Here is a 20915-nt window from a genome sequence, read left to right as displayed (position 1 = left end):
TCCGGTGAGGGCCAGACTTGCAATTTCCATGAAATTATCAGGGCAACTTTGGTGAATGGAAGCTAACGAACCAATTTTCGCCACTTGAAAATCTTATTGCCATGTCAGGTCCGTGGGCCCCGCAAGACTCTCTGAATGAGTGGGCCAGCCCTCTGCAAAGAGTTTTCATTGTGTGCCAAAGCTAGCTATAATCCTAATGAAAAAGGGGAATCTATCCCATGGGGGGAAAACACCCAGTGATCCATCCTGGAGACAATTTTATTGTCCTCAAGGCCCCACCCTGGCATTAAATGTGAAACGGGAGCTATCTGTGGTTATCTCTGCAGGAACAGCTTTCCTCTCGCCTTAGAGTGTAATGTGGACCAGATGGTCAAGGAGTAAACCGAAACAGCAGCAGACATGGAAAGTGGGTTCAGAGCTGTAACTGAAGGATGAAAGGTATCTTTTGGCGGGGAATGGGAGGGAGGAGAAATAAAGGGGAGCCTTGGGGATACTAATTGGGTATCAGGCTACAATGGCTAAATGTGTCAGGGCAGAGGCAGTTTTCTGCCGCCTTAACACCTTGAGTTCTGAAGCTATTTTGCCTTTCGCAAATTAAAATGCCGCTTATTATGGGGGCCTGGGAAGTGACCGTGTCCTGGCTCACACACTCAGAAATAGTTCTATTCTGTAGTGAGCGGGAGCGACTGCATGCAAAGGTCATTTAATTATTTTTCCCGAAAAAAGGGAAAAGCTTCAGTGGAATTTCCATCCCCCCCACTTTGCAAACAGCAGATTTTTGTTCAGTTATTTGTTCTTGAACCTCTCCTTGCTTCAGATTTAATTAGCACTGTCAGTGACAATGTGGTGGGCCTTGTGGATGCCTGTGTTTATAGTCATCCTCATGTGTTTCTAAAAACCTTGTCATGGGTTTGTCGGTGTGGGGTTCCAGGTGCGAGTTCTGTGTTTACACGATGAAGATACGGGCAAAGATTGTTTCAGATCTGAAAAGTCTTCCAGGATTTTCCCTTGGCATTTTTTCGTCCATTTGAGATACTGAGCACAAAATAGCCTTTACAGCCTTTTTAAGTTACCCACGATCTAGTTGATACTGAAAACAGACAAAACATTTTTCCTTTCTGACTTCCTGGTCTCTTTATGCCTTCGGTTTAAGGGAATAGACTTGAAATCCCATGTCAAAAAAATAGGTCTACCCTTTGGTTCTTTAAATTCCAAGTCATTCTGTGGATCATTCAAAACGCTTTGTTTATCCTCTAGAAACAAGTTCTAGCAGACTTTGAGCCCATTGTTGGGTAGGGACCGTCTCTATTATGTTGCCAACTTGTACTTCCCAAGCGCTTAGTACAGTGCTTTGCACACAGGTAAGCGCTTAATAAATGATTGAATGAATGAATGACTAGCAGACTCAGCAACTTGGAGATGGAGAAAATATTATTATTAAAGAGTGAAAATAGTTTCAGTATAAATGAAAATGGTTGTTATAAAAATTACAGAAAATAACAGGAATGAAGAGGGCTGGAGAGGAGCCTTTCATATTACTCTTGAATGAATCAGGCTAGCTCCCATAGTCGAATCAAATTTTCAGAAGATTTTTTATGTTTGCTTTGAACTCTGACCATATGTACCTCAGGGTAAGCTTGTGGTTCTGACTTTCAGGGCGAGTTTGGTTTGCAATGACCAGAATTAAGTGAAACCGTTTTCTGCTCTCAGGGCATGATTTTTCATTGAAACTTACTACATAATGTTTTTCATGGAGGATTGTCAAGGTATTGACTTGTGTAAAAATAAACTGTGAAGGTTGTTTTTGAATTTAAGAACCCACAAAGTCCTTCTTTATTGCCTATCCAAAAAAGGAATTCTGGATTCCTGCTAACATCCCAGGCATGCCGGTGGAACTGTAGCAGGATCGGCTTAAAGGGAAAGCATTAGACACACCCTTGGTGTTCTGCATTCTCAGGTGGGGAGGTAAAAAGGGAGGATTCACTTCCTGCCTCAAGCTCCAGAGCTGCAGTGCTAACTGGGTTGAACCACTCTGGGGTTTCCTGGACAGAAAAGGAGATCTGATCCACAGAGGATGGCACATCAATAATTTCAGCAGGACAGTTTAACTATTTGAGGGTCTGTCCTACCGCCTGCTTTAGGCTTTTGGGGACAAATGCGTAGAAGCAGTGTGGCCTAGTGGAAAGAGCACAGGCCTAGGAATCAGAGAACCTGGGTTCTGATTCCATCTCTATCACTTGCCTGCTGGGTGACCTAGGGCAAGTCACTGGACTTGTCTGGGCCTCACTTTCCTCATCTGTTCTCCCTCCCCTTAGACTATGGGCCCCATGTGGAACAGGGAAAGCGTCTGACCTGATTATATTGTACCTATCCCAGCGCTCAGTACAGTGCTTGGGATATGGTAAGCGCTTAACAAATACCACGTTATCCCTAAAACCCAAAGCTTAGCTGAATGCTGGTCCTAAAAAAAAAAAGAAATGGCCAGCTGAGCTGTAATGGAAGAAGATGACAGTGGCAGAGTGTTCCCTCTCCCTCCCTTTCCTCTCTTCCCTCTTTTTCCCCCTCTTGCTTATCTCCTTTTCTTTCTTTTTCCTGTCATTCCTCTCCGACCCCCTTAGATTTTAACCCTTTAAGTCTCAGCTCCTCCAGCTGCCCCCGTGCTGCCTTATGTGACTAGAATTCTGGGAACTTTCAGGGAGGTGGGGGCGGGGGGGAGATGGTGGCTAACAAGTACATGGGCCTCCCTGGAGACCATTTCCTGAACTCCTAATTCACCAAACCTAGTCTACCTGGAGAACTGAGATTAGACCCAACTTCACACAGCTTGACAAGCACACTGCAAACTCGAGAGTACTGGCTGAGTTTGTAAAAAATTCAGTGACAAGGCCTTAAAACTGAAGACATTTCAAGTTACTTCAAATGCCAGTTCATCTTTTTAAAAGCAACAAATGAAGTATGTTTTAAAATCTGGCTGAGTAAGCCATACCAGGCTTAAAAATGCATCTGTTAACTTAACAAATGTGAGGTGATTATGCTATGCTGTATTTATTATTTATAGAGACTGAAAGTCTTTAGTACTGGAAACTGCTTCCTTGAAGATGTCCAAAAGATTAGGCACAACGCAGTTTGCTGCCCTATAAATTTCCTGCCTCCATTTCTCCTGTTCATAAAGCATGGTCACTGGTACTTATTCTGGACTTGAATTATTTCAGTGTCTACTGGTGCCTTTGACCTCGGATGAGAAAATGAAATTTCAGTTACATGTGTAACTGAGGTTTAACTGGGGGGAGAGAAACAGGAAATCTTAAAATATGAAATAAGTCTCCCCCCGCCCACCAAGTTTCTTTACAATGATAGTATCTAATCAATTGCCTCGATTCACGAGGACAGATGGCTATTCCCTCTTAAATTTGTTTTTGACACAGTTTAGAACACTTTCTACTGGGATAAAACCAAATGCATAAAACTGCACTTCATTAATTTACTTCAGGAGAGCTAAGCTAGAAGAGGGATTTACATATATGTTCATATAAATATGGATAATTTTAAGCCTCCAGAATGGTTGAGACAGCCTACAGTGGTCATCTTTAATAATTCTTTCTCACTTTTAAATTCCCAATGGCTTTCTGTATTCTAGGCACCCCCTGTAGCTCCTGAGACAGTTGTTACATACAGTGCCAAGAAAGGAGAAGCTGCCTCAGGACATTTTCTGAAGTTCATTCTCTTCTCAGATGGCTATTTTTCAAGGTAGCATCTGTATAGGGGGGTGAAAAACGAGGTTTACTGAGTGAGAATGTAAGCAGCACTGTTTAACTCTCAGAAACTGGTCTCCTCAGAAAAGGAGGGCTAGAGATAAAGCTGAAGCCTCTGGAATGGTTGAGACAACCTGCATTGGGCACCTTTTATAATTATTTCTCAATTTTGAATTCCCTGCGGCACGGAGGCCCGCTTCAGGTTGTCATAGAGTTATAACCTAGAGCTATTCCTTCAAGTGAAGGTTTTATTTTTATAGGTAGGTGGCAGGGGGAGAGAGAAAGGGACATTTTTTAAAGCTCAACTAATTACAGAACAATGATTAAATACCCCAGATGTTTAATTAAAAATGAAGCCGTGTCCTATATATTATCTGTGGTCATTGAAAAACATGAGAGAGAGGAGAGGGGGAGAGAGAGAGAGAGAGATAGAGAGGGAGAGGGAGGAGAGGGAAAGCAAGGGAGAGAGTGGAAGAGAGAGAAAGAATTATTCACACCAAAGATAAGGCTGGCTTCAGAGGTGCCTAAGGAGTCACTTTTGGAAAGTGCACCAAACGATCAGATCCTAAGAGTAAAACTTTGAGTCTAGACACAAATGATACTGTGGAATTTTTTAACCTTAAAGTACATAGCCTTAAGTACATAATGACAAATCCTTTCTTTCTTAATAAGAGGTGGATTGGTGGGAGTAGAGGTTAGGTACTTCCTGTAAAGATAATCCTAGTATTGTTGTGCAGATATGTGCTGGAGGAGAGGAGAAAATAACTTTCTACTGCAGCTGACATTTTACTTTTTATTTCTTCTCCCCTTTCCCCAATAATCTCATCAGGATCTTAAATAAATTCAGCAAGTTGTCAGGAGGATACAAAATTAATTAGATCAAATCTACCACTATGTCTGTACTACTGAAAGAACAACTATATCTCTCTGCATGGATCCTTACAAAAAAAAACCAAACCCTACGCCTAAACCACCAAGTAATCTATTTAAGAGCCTGAGCCCCTGACCTGTGCATATACAACATACAGTGTTCTTCAAAATGAAGACATTTCCCACTCTGAAAAGGGCACATAAATACCACAAAAATGAACTGGGGCTCCATAGATTACATAATCTTTTCCCTTGTGGGCTCTGTTCTTTCCAGAAACTTTTTTTATTTCCTTGCCAAATTCCTGTGATTTACCACTCATTGAACCTGGGGTGGGGAAGCAGCCTGCAAGAAGGCTAAACCTCTTCAATCTACCAATCCACAGTATTTATTGAGCACTTACTGTGAGCAGAGCAGAGCTCAAGATGGATTACAACTGGAATTAGTAGCCATGATCCCTGCCCTGAAGGAGTTTCTAATCTAGCAGGGGAGACAGGCACTAAAATGCAAATGGTCTTTTCTGGATTAACTGAGGCCATAGGAAATTTGAACAATCCTGCTGTCCAAGTTACTGGTTTGGGTATGCCTCCCAGGCTTAGCATGGTTCAGTCTTCCTCGGTAGGAATGTGCCGAAGATCTGCTAGAGGGAATACCTTTGGGGGCAGAACAAGTGCTCAACTAAATCAGAAAATGCCCAGAAAACAGTTGGCCCTGTAATATCTTTCTGGGTGATCTTCCCCACTGCAGTTAGTTACCATGATGTTTTCTATGAGACGTTCCTCTGCAAAGTACAAATAGACTTGAGAGATTCGGCTTTCCCCTTAGAAAACCATGGAAATGCAAAATGAAAAAGTAAGGGAAGCCTTATAATTTAGACAGCAAAAATCAATTCTGGTTAACCTAACAGTCGGTTAAGTTAACCAAAATTTTAGAGAATCCAGAGACCGCACCATCTCACAACTTTAAACATTTTGATTTCCAGGACTTCCTATGTGGGGAAGGGTATTTTTAATCCTTTTCTGACCGATTAAACAAGAAACATGGCAGTCGTATATTACTGACTCTTCATATTTAAAACATGATGTATTTTCATCTTTTATTGTCCCTTGTAATTAAATACTGATTCAAATACTGCTGACCTTCTCTGTACTGTTCAGAAATTGTCCAAAAGCCCCGGTGAACCACATTCTAAGGAACAGCAATTGATCAATCAGTAAATCGTGGTATTTATTGAGCACTTAGTGTGTGCAGAGAACTGTACTAAGTGCTTGGGAGAGTACAACAGAGTTGGTAGACATGTTCCCTGCCCATAACGAGCTTACAGTCTAGAGGATCATAGCTTATACTTCTTTTGTATGTTCTCTAGCACCTCTTGCAGTACTCGGCACACAGACGCCATTCAATCAATTCAATCGATTATACAAACAGCGGTAACTTAAGGATGGGTCATTTAGATGAGTCAAACATCTCCTCTTCCTTTCCTCTAGACGTGCACTTGCTACTTGGCACTGACCCGACCCATTTTCCTTCCTACCTTATTTAATGCTTTCTCCTGGCCTCCTATCTTGTCATCAGCTCCCTCCTCCTGAAAAAAAAAAGTCTCCCACTTCCACTACTTTACTTCAAGAAATTCCTTCCTTGTATGTACATTTCATCTCAACAGCACCCACAGTGTGTGTCTGTGGTGGTGGGGGGTGGGGAGGAAGGAGAAGCCATAAAATAAGGGCCCAGAATTCATCTTCTCCCTCTGAACACACTCCTGCCTCTATATGTACCCTCCCCTCCTCTCTGGCATAGGAGCGGTATGTTGAGGGGTGAGGAGAGGGAGTTGAGTAATAATAATAATGATAATGGTATTTGTTAAGCACTTACTATGTGCAAAGCACTGTTCTGAGTACAGTGGGAGGTATGGAATCCCGACAACTGCACCAGCAGCTCTCACACTATAGTCACTTGGGGATGCTCTTTTCTTTGTAAGAACCACTTTTAAACTTATGCCACTGGAGCATCACTAGCTAGTTCTTAAAGATAGATGAATTACTACTAGCTCTTCTAACTCAGTGAAATTCATTTGCTCATTCATTCATTGAGATTTTGGATTTCAAAGGAGCAGCATGGCTTAGTGGAAAGAGCATAGAACTAGCAGTCAGGGGACCTGGGTTCTATTCTTGACTCTGTCATGTACCTGCTGTGTGACCTTGGGCAAGGCACTTAACTTCTCTGTGCCTCAGTTTCCTTAAACAGTGAGCTCCACATGGGACAGGGACTGTATCTGATCTGACGGTATTGTATCTACCTCAGCACATTCTAAGTGCTAAATAAATACTACTATTATTACCATCATCAAGGCCAGGACCAAGAGAAGTTAGGCTGCCTACTGCTTTTCTTTTTTTAGGCTGTCAGTGGTTACTCCCACCAGGGCAACACTTGCATATGCCAGAACTGAGGCAAGCCTATCATTTCTTCAGGACGACAGGTTTCCTTAACTTGCCTGCAAGGCTATTCCAACCAACTGCCTTTAGATATTCACTATTCCCTGAGACTCAATTCCTACTCCCCATGTTTCAAATGAAGGTTTTTGGAGAAGGTTTTGAGGTCTACCATGCTTTACTTATCTGTTGGGGAGAGACTATAATAGTCTTATAGTACTTGATATTACTGTGAACTTTGACAATTAGACTTTCCAGTATTCAATCGTATTTCAATAGTATTTATTGAGCACTTACTGAGTGCAGAGTACTGTACCAAGCGCTTGGGAGAGTACAACAATAAGCAGACACATTCCCGGCCCACAACAAGCTTACAGTCTAGAGGATATAGTACAGGATATGCCATCTCCCTGTTCTGTACAGCATCCCCTAACCAACCCTTTTCAAGGAACGAAAGGAAAATTACTCCAGGGATCCATTTTGTCTGGTGTCTTGGGGAGAAAAGAATCAATACACTTCCAAAGGAGCAGAGGAGGGAAATGAGGACCCAATTTAGTTGAGGGAACGAGCTGGGTTTTGGTTCTGTGGTCTTTGTCTGTGCTTGGAGCACTCACTGAAGAAAACAGGAGTGGGATTCATCTCTTCCCCTGTATTGCCAGGAGTTCATCTGTTTGGGTAGCTCCACTGGGAAGAGGTTGGCCACTGCTCCACAGCAGCAGCAGAATGTGGGCCCAGTTCTGTAACAACTGGGCCATATTTGAAGCCATACATTTGGTGCTGTCTCTCATTCAGTCTGATTGTACATCAAATCCTGCTGATGCCAAGGCTATCTGTCCCATTCCCCACCCCTGGGGAGAGTGGGGAATGAGGGAACCATAGAGGTCAGCTGCACACACCACCTGCCCTCTGATCCAGTAATCTTGTATATTGTAATCCAGTATATTGTACTCTCCTAAGCGCTTAGTATGGCATTGTGCACTGAGTAAATGTTCAACAAATACCATTGATTGAGTGATTAATCTGGACCTGCCCCCCTCCCTGCCCTGCCACCACCACCACATTTACCCAACTGGTATAGAATGGAACTTGCTACGTAAGTTTCCTAGAGAAACATTTTAAGGACTAATTGAAATCTCCCTGGGATCCTTCAATTTCCCCAGTCTCTGAAACTATTTGATTAATCTTGAAGAGGAAATAATAATTAGCCATGAAACCTATTAAATTCTAGCTAAGAACACAGAATTCAGGATTGGTTTTCAGCAAAGGATGGAAATGATGATAGTCAACCTATGCAAGTCTCACTGACATACAACTACCCTGGGTAAAAATAAAACTCCTTACCCAAATAAATGCTGCCCAGTTGAAGGCTCAGTCTGTAGTTATTGTATATTTGTTTTCTTTAAATTGCTCATCTGACCAGTAATGCAAATGACACATCCTACTCCTGTACATTCAAAGTGCATTCCAAACCAGGTAAGAGGATTATTTACTTTAGAGAGTTCCTGTGTGACATATACTAAAATGCTAATTGGGCCTCTACCTAATACACACCCAATCCCACAGGAACTCTCAAGAAGAGAGGCCCACTGTCTAGAATTTGACTATTAAAGAGCCCTGCTTCTCAGAACTCGCCAGAAATCAAAGAGGATGGTTTTCTTGTGTTGCAGCTTACTCTTCTTGTCTTTGCCTACGTTACCATTCCCCTGGTCTGCTTTTCTAACTAGGTCAGCTAGAGCCACGATATTGGTTGGAGCCAACTGAAGACTTGCTCCCATGCTGCAGGTCACCCCTTCTTTGAAACTAACTTCACCACATGTTAAATTGGAGGAAAAAAGGGGGACCCACTGGTGCCTGCGAGATGTCAGTGTCACCCAATAGAAGTGACAGAAGTGTGTCTTCTTCCTTCTTTTAATGTTTAGTGAAGAGAAAAGACAAACATTATATCTTCTAAAAATAAACCTCCTTGGCTTTCATATTTAAATGCAGCAAACCACCTAAACCAGCTATTACTGCTTGAATGCGGCAGGGAAAAAAAAGTGTGGCAAACCCAACCGAATAGGAGTCATGGCTGCAACTAATTTATCAACTCTGTGATTAAAGGGCAGGCTCGGGAGGCTCCAGACATCTAGGGACCAAGAGATAAAGCAGAGCAGTTGGCTAGGTTTTTACTAATGCATCTAGGGCTTGAAAACTATCAGGCAATTTTAAGAAACGGCAGTATGGATGAGAGATGTTAGACGAGGGCCAGCAGGGTAATGAAGGGCAAGGCCAGTTACTGGTCAAGAAAATGACTTTCTCCAGGAGCTGTATGTATCCACTTCCACGCCATGTTAGTATGACTGTACATACAAACAGCTTCATCACACTACTCACAGGGTACAGGGTAAAACCTTGGAACATTCCACACAGGGGGCAGAGGGCTTGGTTTGATTACTTTTGAGGGAGGGAGACTAGGTACAATGGCAGCAGAAGGGAGGGTTAGACTGCAAGGCAAGGAACGGTGTTTTGACAAGGGTGAGAAACACAGAATTAAATTAATACTGAAATCATAGCAAGAAAAAGAAAGAAAACAAAAGCAAACATACTCTGGAAATGTGGGCTTATCTGGAGGATGGGTGAACAAGAAACGGGGGAGCAAAAATGGAGCCACCCCCCTCAAGGTGGTACTGGTTAATGTTTTTGTTTCAAGTTGGCCAAAGGAATAAATGAAGGAGGTGCCCAGCTCCCTCACAGCGGTCACCTTTTCCGCGTGGTGAAGAAATGTGAAGTATTTCAGAAACAATTCCAGAGTATATTTAGCTACCAAAGCTGTGGCACACAAATGTCACATTCCCATGAGTCACCCCATTGCAAGAAACCCCCTTCCCTCAGGACCCCCAAGATATTCTCTGAGATGCTTGCACCATATGGAAATCTGAGCATATGGTTGTGACATCATCAAGGCACCAGAGTCAGAGAAATAAAGAAGCAAGTGGATTTAAAATTAGTACAATTTGAGAAGGTACAGTGAGCAGGAAAAGAAACAAAACACCTCCAAAAAGAATAGCATAACCACTGAATCACACACAGAACACTTGGCAAAACAAAACAGAAGTTCAAAAAAAATTGTCAATGCTTATAGGAAAGAAAAATATCCACAGCAAAAGGGAAAATGAAATCTTGGCAAAAGCTGAATTCTTTGTTGATTTTTTTTGCATATGAGAACTCGTTGGCATTGCCCCTTCAAAGTGCCTGATCTACTGTAACATCAAAAAACACTGGGATTTGACTGGGCAATGCAAGGAATTAACAGCTCAAGCATACTGGAAATGGTAAACATCCATGCGGACACCTCTGCCACCATTGTCCCTGACAATGTGTAGACTGCTTCCAGCTTTCTCAATAGATACAGTTAGGCACTAAAGAATAATGAGTGCAGGATATTTAAATGCTCCTGACAAATGCTAATAAGACTCTTTTAGTAACTACTACTCCCTAGAGAGGGAACTACTCACAGAAGCCACCTCATCAGTCAGTGAACTGAAGCAAAAGTGATTACAACCAACAGCTAAACATTTTGTTAATATTTTTACTGCATTTCTAGAAATGACACGTGTTCTACAGAAAGTCATTACAGGCAGCGAGGTGCTTTTCAGAAGGTGCCTGTTGTCCATGAAGAACCCAGCTGTGACATGCATGCCATTCTGAGCTTCAAAACCACACGTAACAAATACAAACATGCTTCTCAGGGGGAAATGTCCATGGCCTGTGGCCTTTTGAGATTAGAGATCGGCACAGGAGCTACTTGGGGCATTAAGAGCGGGACTCTGGCACCAGTTGATTAGGTGAGCCCAGCAGTTTGCTTTCTTGTAGAGACTGCGAATATTGGCAAGGGAGGGAATTGAGAAAAGAGCCACAAAAACGTTTAAGGAAACAGGCCACAAAAGAAAGGATTGAATGAATAAGACCAGTCCACCAGCCCACTTTCCCTAGGAAATGGAGGGCACAGCATTACAACTGTAAGTCTTTTATATGTCTGAAGGCTGTGAACCCCACGGAAGGGCCAGACCTTTTTAGAATAGTACAGGGGAACAATAGCAGGAGGAAAAGCATGCAATGAGGGAGAAGTGAGAGAGGGCAGGCTCTCCATGGTAAGCCTGTGGGACACTCTGCAAAGGGTCATGGTGGAAGCCCCATCTCCTGAGACTTTTGAAAAAGATTGGGAAATACCTCCAGGAAACAGTCGTGAATGAAGAGGTATGGCTATGCAGCATAGCCAGTCTTCCCAGGCTGTGATTTGCAAGGAGGGTTTCTGGTTTTCTGGTTTTCCAGAGAAACCAAGATTTTTACTGAAGCCATTGTGACTCTAGCAGGGTGGGTTACCAAGGCCAAAAAATGGTGGAAAAAAGGAGTATTTGCACTGTCTTTGTAAATTGGCTCAAGAAATCAAACACGTCTTCATTCAGTTTGGCTTCCTTTTCTGACACAATGATGAGCAACTTGGCAACTCTGCTCAATTAGATAAAAGAGTTTTTAAATTTCCAGTCTCCCTCTCCCTGAATGCCATCATGAGAAAACTGCAGTCTATGGTCCTAGTCAAAAATTCACCACTCAGAATGCCACGGGCCAGAAAAGGGTTCTTCCTGCCTCTTTTCAATGGCCGTCCTTTGTTTCCAATTAACCCTATTGCCAAGGCCTCTCTGGCTCTCGGTTCCCCGGCAAGCCCACGGGAAAAGGAGAACCAAGTGCCAGCAAAAGAGAAGAGTGGGCTGAGGGAAAAGACGTTCAGCCTGGAGTCAGGGTTTTCTTCGGGATAAGCTACCCAATTCTCCACTGAGGGGGCTGTGATGGGATTTTAAGTCCCCCAGATGGAAAAAAAAATAATAATACGCATATGCATATTTGTTTTGTGTGGTTTCCATAGTCAGGGAATGCTGAAGATTCAGTTTAAGATCGGTTGTTTTGCTTCTAACTTTTTGATAAGCTTTTAAGTACTTAAAAGTACAGTACAGTGGAGGCTTATTACAGGTTACTGTTACCCAGCTGGAAGCAGTTACACTATAGTCTTCCCCGCCGCTTTCCCCTCCCTCTCCCCCACAGGAAGAGGCATTTCCAAGGCCTTACCCTTCTTGTCTTGGTGATTATGGGATGAGACTGCCCGAAATGGATCGGTGCCGTCGGATGAGCCAACCGGATCCTCCCAGTCCAGCATGCGTCCCCTAGACTGATAGCCCTCTTGACCTGTCGAGTCTGAAGTGGTGGTGCTGGGAAAGAGGGAGCTGGAGTGCCCTGTTTTCATCACAAATACAGTTAGGGAAATCATAATCTGTGGCCTACAGTGACCTCCCCATCCTCACACCCCAGGCTCAAGACGCACAAGCTACCTCCCTCAGGCAGCCAGCCTCTCTAGGCCGGCATTACTCGGCAGGCCCACCTTATTAATTATTTAGTTGATTTTATAATCCTTGGTCAATGAGCAGATCTACTTCTGGGAAGGGAACTAGAGTATTTTAAGACTTTTTCTAGGGGAGGGGCAAATAAGCGGTCTTTCGGTCCCAGTCGGATGCTCAGTTGCCTTCGGTCCTCCTGGCTTGGAGGGCACTGTTACTTCCTGATATTCTTCTATTCACCCTCTTCTATAGCTACTCAAAAGAACCTACCTTCTCAACACACAAGCACTAGTGCCATCTGAAGAAAGCTATTTTTGTCTGTTGAATCTAAGGACCTGAGTTTCGAGGCAATCTGGACCCATTCTAAATTCAATCCATCCTTGTCTAGAGAAAGGCTTCACCACTTCCTTTTAACACTATTTTTCTTAGCTAAGTTATAGCACATTTGGTGGAAGTTCACTCGTTCCTCCTGCTACCCAGAGGTGTGATTGTGACTGTGGTCTCTGATTTGGCTGTTTTATCACAAGAAGCTTGGTTAATGAATCCACATATGGCTATAGTCAGATTGTTTTTGGCCTCAGCAGCAGTCTCTGACATGGTTCAAATTAGAAAGAGAAATGCTAGCAGGGCAGAGCCGGGAGGCAGAGGATGAATTCAGAGGAAGTTCAACTTGGTTGGGAGGTTTGACAGGAAACATTCTGTAATTGTTTAAAAACTCATCAGTTTGGGTTTGTAAGGCTTTCAATGATCATCTCACGAGGTTTAAATACAGATAGTGTCAGTGAGAAAGCTGTGCTTTCTATTAGGTTGTTGCTATGGTTTAAAAGAAGCTCTGCTTCATATTATCTTGGAGAGAAATAAAATGTCACTGCTCTCTACCACGAGCTTTCAAGTAGGGTACTTGGTTTATTTTACTAGCAAACCGGTAGCGGCGCTTTGGACGATGTTTTAAAAGGCAAGGTGCAACCATAGTAAATGGTTAACTGGGGTGTATTCTTTAAGGAAGAAGGGCACAGCCACAACTATGCTACCATCCCCTAGCTGTGGGATGCTTCAGCTAACCATTAAAGTGATTAATAAACCTCTAATCCCCAGGATGAAGGATTAAAAAATGACAAGAGCATTGCATTATTCTTTATCCATCCTGACAGGAAGTTAGGTTCCTCTGGCAGACCACATTATTGTAAATTAGAAGCAACATTTCTTGTTACAAAATAGGTTTTTTTCCCCCCTTTCAATTTTCCTTAAGAGAAAAAGGAGCCGAGTGGATTATCTGCTCCTGAAGATTTCCATGAAACTATGGCACATTTCTGAGAGCACTGATAACATTTTGGGAAACCGATTCTGATCCAAACTTATTGCCTGGCCCCCTCATAACTTTGAATATGCACTGGGTTCCACAGAATCTGATTCATATCCAACCACTGCCATTTAGATCCAACATGCTCATTTCAAACTCTGGGAATGTACTCGTAACATGTGCTCAGCTTAGAGTCCTAATAAATTGTGGAGCAGAAACGCAGGTCAGGGAATGGAAATCCAGAATTTCTTAAGCTTTTTCCAACCTTTTGGGTTAAGGCTACTGCTCTGGGCACTCTAGGGTTTTTGATAAAAATCCCAATCTTAAACTCTAACCTAATGAGGAATTCAACACCCAACATTAGAAACCAATTAGCCAGAGCTTGATAAGGAGCTGAAACAGCAAAAAATACCACTGTGTAGCAGGAATAATTTATATCTGCATTTGGCATGTACTTTGTGCCCACATTCCTGGCCAAACACTTTCAATTTAACATATATTCAAGGGGCAATTTTATGGTAATGCCATAAGCATGGTTAAGGGAGAACATTTCTTAATACGGTAATCTAAAGGAAATGTATGCCTAAGGGACACATTCTCTGAAGAAAGATTTCCGAGACCATATGCTACAAATACGTGGAGAACTCATTGGTAATGGAAAGCTATGGCTATGAGAGGAATTAATGTGGACCAGATGGTAATAAGGTAGGAAAGTGTACTACACAAATGTGAGCAATCAGCCTATTCTCTGTATCACTAATATGTTAGTCTAGTGCATACTGAGTAAGTGATTTTTCTATACTCAGTCTAGAGAGACTATGCTTCTTTTGATTTACTCAGAAAAAGCAGGGCAGCATGAAAACAAAACTGTAGTAATCTTTTACACATGTTGTTGAATTCCATAAAACACATCTCAGTAGTGAATTAAACAATATTCAGCAGACATACCTGACTTTTAAAAAAATTTTCAAAAATCATCCCGCTGAATGAACATCACTAAGCTGCAGACCTTATCTTAAAATCAGAGTTGACTAAGATGTGTAGTAGTTCTCAAAGTTCAAACAATGTGTAAAGGAAACCTCTTATGCTTCTCTAAAATCTGATTTAAGCAGTTGCATCATTTGTTATGCATTCCCTAAGAGACTGCGTGACCACAATACTACTACAAGAATGGGCAATCATTTGTAGCTGCAGCATTGCATGTCGACGAACTTGGAAACCATAATTTTGTTGCTATCAGTGGCCATGAAGGCAAATGAGAAAGGTCATATTTCTATAACTGGAGCCCATCTTAAATTATCCTTATAAAATCAAGGCAAGATGATTTCTTTGGAAACAAAGCTGACTCCTCAATATGCATCAGTTAGTTCCTCAATATCCTTAAGTTGTTAAGATTGTAGACTATTTTGTTAATAACTATTTTAGAGAAAAGCTAAATCAAAACTACAGAAGAAAGAAGGGGAAAATTCAAGGCCCAATTCACTAATGAAAGTACTTCATATATAACTCCAGTTGTAAAGCATTGGTTTTTATCTGAAACTAGGCGTCCTAACTTTGGGCGTCAAAAGTCCATTTGATTCAAAGGGCTTCAACGGTCTACCCAGCTGGCTGACCCAGACTTCTTCAGGCTGACCTGAAAAGTGCTAGGCTTGAACCATAATTTTGGCTTTTTACATTAACACCCATGAGAGACAATACCCCTGAGGTCAATGCATTTTAGTTTATGTTTTGCATCCTGTGAAGTGGTGTGACCCCAGCCAGTCTCTATTAGATTCCCAGCAGCCCCATCTCCTGCATTCGATTAGGAAAGAGGTCCGGTGTTGGACTGGCCACCTGACAATGTTGTCACTCATCATAAACTTGACATTTCAGAGGATTTCAGGGACAGCAAGCGATCAGAAATCTAGGATAAATAAGCTCCTATATGGAAGGGCTTACGTGGCAAAATGTCTACATCTGCTTCCCTTTTTTGTGTGTATATGTGTGTGTGTGTGTTTTGTTTTTGTTTTCTGCCAGGCAATGAAACAATAAGAAGATCTCAGCTTGGTTAATGGTGTCAGAAAGGGGTCAGGATCCTGTGCTCTAATTCTAATTCTCCCAGTCTGAGCAATTACCTAGGGACTGCATGTTCAGATTTGTCTGGGGAACAGTGTTCCTGCTAAGTGCAGGGTCAGCATTTCCCCATTCTACCTGATAAGCATTATCCAATTAGAGGACTTGATTGTAATAAATGATCTTAAAGCCTCAGGGTGAGAGGGGCAGATGTTACTGGGGTCTCTTTTTGACTTAGACCCTTGCTTGAGAGATCATTTTAGGCAGCAGCTCCTTCTGTTTCTTTCCTAGTGTTGGAGGCCTCTTTTATGGCCTAAGGCCTGCCGTGGTCAACCAAACAAGGCTCTGCCGTAGTCTACCTCAGTCCCAACTGCTGATCAGTGCTGAGGGCCTCTTAAAATTACTGCAGTTTGGTTAGAGCACCTGGGCATAGGCTGAGAGTGGGCGGCCCAGAAAGGTTATGGAACCTTTCTCTTTGTTGTGCAGCAAACAATATATTTTCTCCCAAATCACGATAGAGATATTATTTAGCTTTATTATGGCCACTTTGCTTAGAACAAAATACTGCAGGCAAATCTGACCTGGAAGTGCTACACTGCATAAGCTCTCTTCAAAATTCAGAATTATGGCTTTGTGTGAAAGTGAAACATACAATCTGCCATGTAATGCAAAGTTTATATTTGCCTGCATATGGCCATTGCATGTTTTCCATATCATTCTTACAAATGCAAACCACGTGGACAGTTCTGTACAGTACAATGAACACTGGGGGTACTTTTATGAATTAGAAATGGAACTACTGAATTCAGAACTGTCTGAATAAAGAGTTCAGTATATTCTATCACTTTTTAGACCAACTTCATTCTGTTGTGCATTTTACAGACATTAAGACTGACGTTTTGGTATGTTCTTCAAATTGTTTGAAAGCATTGCCAACACTGTTTCACATGGTTCCTAACATGATTAACAAAAAATCCCTTAACTATGTTTTCAAATTTTGTTGAATGGGGTTGGCCTTCGGTTGCAGTGTCCCAACTAACAGCAAATTCATCTATAAAGTCCATGGAAAGTCTTCCTGTGGAGGAGGGATGAGTGTCACAGTTTTCTGGCATGGACAGTTGGCACCAGCAAAGCTTTGGGACTGTGGTCCACAGGGGTTTTAGGGGAAACACCTCCGATGTTACCTTCCTGTGGTCTTTTTACTCACTGCATGTTCCATCCCTTTCATTTAATATTATTTTGTCTTGGACATTTTATAGCAGATAGATTGAAAATTTAGGGCTTGGTGAACAAAGTTAAATGAGATATGGTGGATCGACTTAGTTTCACACAAAAACTACCATAATTGAACATGGTCATTTTTGGAGCAGGGCAGAATGGAAAAACAAGTTTAGTGAATTGGGCCCGTTAAACAAGGAAGGCATGATGTTTAGGGAAGGGACCTATCAGCTAGAAGAATGGATGACTTGGGAAAAAAAACTTAAATATCCATAAACTGACCATACACTGAGTTGTAATACATTTCATGATCTGGTGGAGTAGTGGAAATGTCTATGAAAAAAATAAATAAGGTCAAATTTCCTTTTAAAAGCAAGGCATGGAAATACTTAGGGATTAGTAAAAATACTTTTCCCAAATAGAACTGGGTCAATATTAAATGAGGAGATTAATATAATCCTTACCATTTAGTGCCACAAAAGAATCTGAAAGATAAAGAGGAAAAAAGTTACTTAATATATCATTTTCTACAAGAGTGACTTACATATTAAAAACAATTAAGCAAACAATAACCACACCAGTAAAGAGCCATCAACATTAGGTAAACATTCTTTTCTCTGCATCTGTATTGTGAAACTATTCCTAAACTGTTTATACCTAACAAAATTCACGCCCCTGTTTCACAGGCTCATTTCTCCTCCGCCAATGGGAGTCCAGTCTGCAGAGAGGCTAGAAGTCTGGCCAGAAGGAAACGTAACTGAGCCACTATCTGGATTTTGGGAATTTGAAACTGAACCTGAAATTCTCACTCAGGGACAATGCTCTAGAAAGAAAACAGAAGGGTTTTGCATTACCTCACAGCTGTAGGTTCATGGGGGTTATACATACCTACACTTCAACTTTACCTGTATGAGTGATGGTGCATGCGTGTGCAGGGGGAGTCTTGTGGGGGGCAAAGCTTTATGTAAGGCTGCAATAGGATCCTGGACAGGAGATGGGTTTCAGGAGAGAAAGGTGGAAGGGAAGTAAAATGAAGGTCACCCTCTTCCAGCTCTGGGGACCGATCAGTAGGCCCTATCTTCTACCTGGAAGTGAGGCCAGTTGGAAAGAAATCAATGGATAATGTTGGAGCTGGAAGCTGAGTATGAGGCTGGGACTCAGTTATACCATAAGCTGAGGAGCGGGTGTGTGCTTGATACCACCAGTATGTGGAAGAGAAAACACAACTGAGCAACAGCAGAGAAGGGGCCAAAATCTATGTTCAAAAAAAACCCACATTCACCTGGATAAAATGTTGGTGGTACTGTCTACATTTGCCAAGGTCACTCCCCATCTATTCCCACCTCCTCCTTCTGCATCCCATAATGCTGCATTAATTAAACACAAAGGGTTTGCCTAGAGCCAAGCATACAACACAACATTCTCCCATGAACATAAATTTCCACCAACTTCTCGATCAGAAGAAGGAGAAGCCGTGTGTACTCAATTCCTTGTAAGTCCACTGCCTGATGGCTGGTGGGCCTCAAGTCTGGGCTAATTTTTGTACCTGACACATATAGGCATGCACAAAGATTGCACAGTACATGTCTTATAATGCTGGTGGTTCAGCCTACGTGAATTTCTCAAATCCAAAATTATGTAGTACCTGCAGACAGAGAAAATCTAACTCCAGGATGCGACCATTACTAAGGTTTTTGATTTTTCACCAAGGGGTAGGAAATTCTGGGAGAAGATTTCCTGGGACTGACTCCACTCTATCTGGGTACATTCAGATCTCCAAGGGAACTGAGTTCAAGAAGGAACAGGAGCCTCCTCTTTGAATTTCCAGAATGCGAAGGGTGGTTTGTTGGAATTTCATTTCATGCCTCCACAAATGTCAGAGGGAGTCACCCTAAATCCCACTTGTTCATCCAACATCCCTACAGAGCACCTAGGAAATTCATCCCTTTAGGATTATTTTTTCTCTATGGCATTTTACAGGTCAAATCCTTCAATTTTTATTTTTTTAACCTGGTGGATTTAAAGGAACATACCATCAACGTGAATCAAAAATCATTTTTAGCAGCTGAAATACCATTCCTTGCCTTGGGGCTATGAGGATACTTTGAGGGTGTTTGAGAATGTCAAGTTCCTGAACAGTTCAACTTCTCCTCAAGTCCCACTGAACAGAACTTTGACATGGATCCTATTTGCGAAGATGTGGCACAGAAAGGTGACTTAGAAAACTCTGACGAACTACAGAAGTTTAGTTTAGGTGCTCCCCGAAAGTTAGCATAAATGTACAGTTAACCCATTTAAACAAAATAATGGCAGTTGGTGATTTTCAAACATTAAGAAAATTCAGTCATCCTTTTCTACAGTATTTACCCTTCTCTACCTGATTTTCAAATGCCAAAAGATGGTTTGGCTTGTAACATTCCCTTAAGAAAACATCATCAGAGTGAACAGAAATAACCCAACACATGAAAGCATAGACTTATTTTCTTAATTTTCTCACTTAAAAATGGTTAGTACAAACTGTGTAGAACACACGATTTCAAGAAAACAGGGCTAACCTTTTAAGGCATACATTGTCTTCAGGGAGACTTGAATTCCACAGAAACCAACAAATCGTCTCCCCAGTCTACTTTCCTGAACTGCAAAGTGGCAACAGGGAGGCAGTGCTGCACCCCCTAGTTGACTAAAAAGTACCAACGTAAGCAAAACAACGCACAATGGGCAACATAAGCAGCTATTCATTTAATTTAGCCCTCAACTCATAGGCCAGCCAGTTTGCCAATAAACCCTTTCCAAGTGCCTCACAGATTGCATTAGATTCTGCTTCAACAAGACCAGCATCCAAACTGACTGACAAGGCAATCTACTAAACAAACCCAGGTGACAGATGCGAGACAGTAACCTGGTCTACACCACTAACCTCTGCCAAACACTACTGCCTGGACCCAGCACTCCACCGAAAAACCTCTCCTCAGCTACTCAGTCCTCTAGAACCTGTTCCAATGATGGCCTCAATCTCCTCCTTCCAGGGAACATCCAATAGCCACACAGTCTGCCCAGCTGATGAGCTGACAAGACCTCTGTCCACCTTTAAGAGAAACAGAGGTTACTTACTTGCAACCTTTGTTCTCTGAAGAGATGTGGTCTCGTCAGCTCATCGCATCCCACCTGCCTGTCCCTCAGATGAGGTCGCTTTCTGTGCATATGCATACACTGCATCTGGATGAAGCCAGTTCTTGACATGTATCCATTCGAGGCCTGTTTCTGCATCCAGTTGAGATCGGTTTCTACCCCCCCACACACATACACACACATATGTACATGTGTATATGTATATGACAACCGCTTAAGTGTATTTTTCCAGTACATTAGACTACGTCCTGCTCCATGTGGAAATCTGCGAAGGGAGGGCTTCCTTGTGCATGTATCCACGGAAACGGAGCCTGTATCCATTTGGGCAGGTTCTAGGTCTTCTCCCTGACAGAAAGTTTCGACAGTAGCTTAGGTTCCTCAAGCATCTTGTGGGGGAGTGAGTCCTTGGGTAGTCTGCCCTTTGTTTTGGCCCACAGCCTACACGAGATTGAGTGATTTAGATGAGGTAGCTTGCTACTCTGGCCGCTCTGCACACAGCATGGTAGACCCAGACAGAGGACTGCTCTAGCACTTCGGCCACGGTGTCTGCTGCCGCATTCGAAGACACAGAGTGGGGTTTTCCCTCGTTCTCCACCACACCTCCGACAATGCAATCATCTTCTGGGGTCTTCAAGAATTTTGCTGTATCCCTCTGTATCGGGCACAGCTCTTCCCGGGTGTACGAAAGTGAATTAGAAGGCTTCCAGAAAGTTTCCACATGGGATCCTTCATCTTGAGGCGAATGATGCCATTACCTCAGGGCGAAGCCACCAGCTTGGAATTCTTGGGGTGAAGGAA

At 42.4% G+C, this 20915-nt stretch overlaps 1 protein-coding gene across 7 annotated transcripts in view; it reads right to left on the bottom strand.

Annotated features, from left to right (window-relative positions):
* Positions 1-20915, bottom strand: part of SEMA6A (semaphorin 6A) — a 131673-nt gene that overhangs the window by 12329 nt on the left and 98429 nt on the right. For 3 of the 7 annotated variants that reach the window (XM_038770073.1, XM_038770076.1, XM_038770074.1), the window contains 3 exons: positions 17453-17473; positions 17271-17321; positions 12153-12317 (listed from right to left, as the gene is read on the bottom strand). In XM_038770073.1, coding sequence (XP_038626001.1) covers positions 12153-12317; positions 17271-17321; positions 17453-17473 — 237 coding nt within the window. The remainder of the gene's footprint in view (positions 1-12152; positions 12318-17270; positions 17322-17452; positions 17474-20915) is intronic. The other 4 variants (XM_038770075.1, XM_038770077.1, XM_038770078.1 and 1 more) reach the window with 2 other exon arrangements.

This window comes from Tachyglossus aculeatus, chromosome X4 (genome assembly GCF_015852505.1).
Source record: "Tachyglossus aculeatus isolate mTacAcu1 chromosome X4, mTacAcu1.pri, whole genome shotgun sequence".
In the NCBI taxonomy this organism is placed as follows: Eukaryota; Metazoa; Chordata; class Mammalia; order Monotremata; family Tachyglossidae; genus Tachyglossus; species Tachyglossus aculeatus.
Note: the sequence above shows the minus strand (reverse complement) of the source record. Positions and strands in the feature narration are given on the sequence as shown.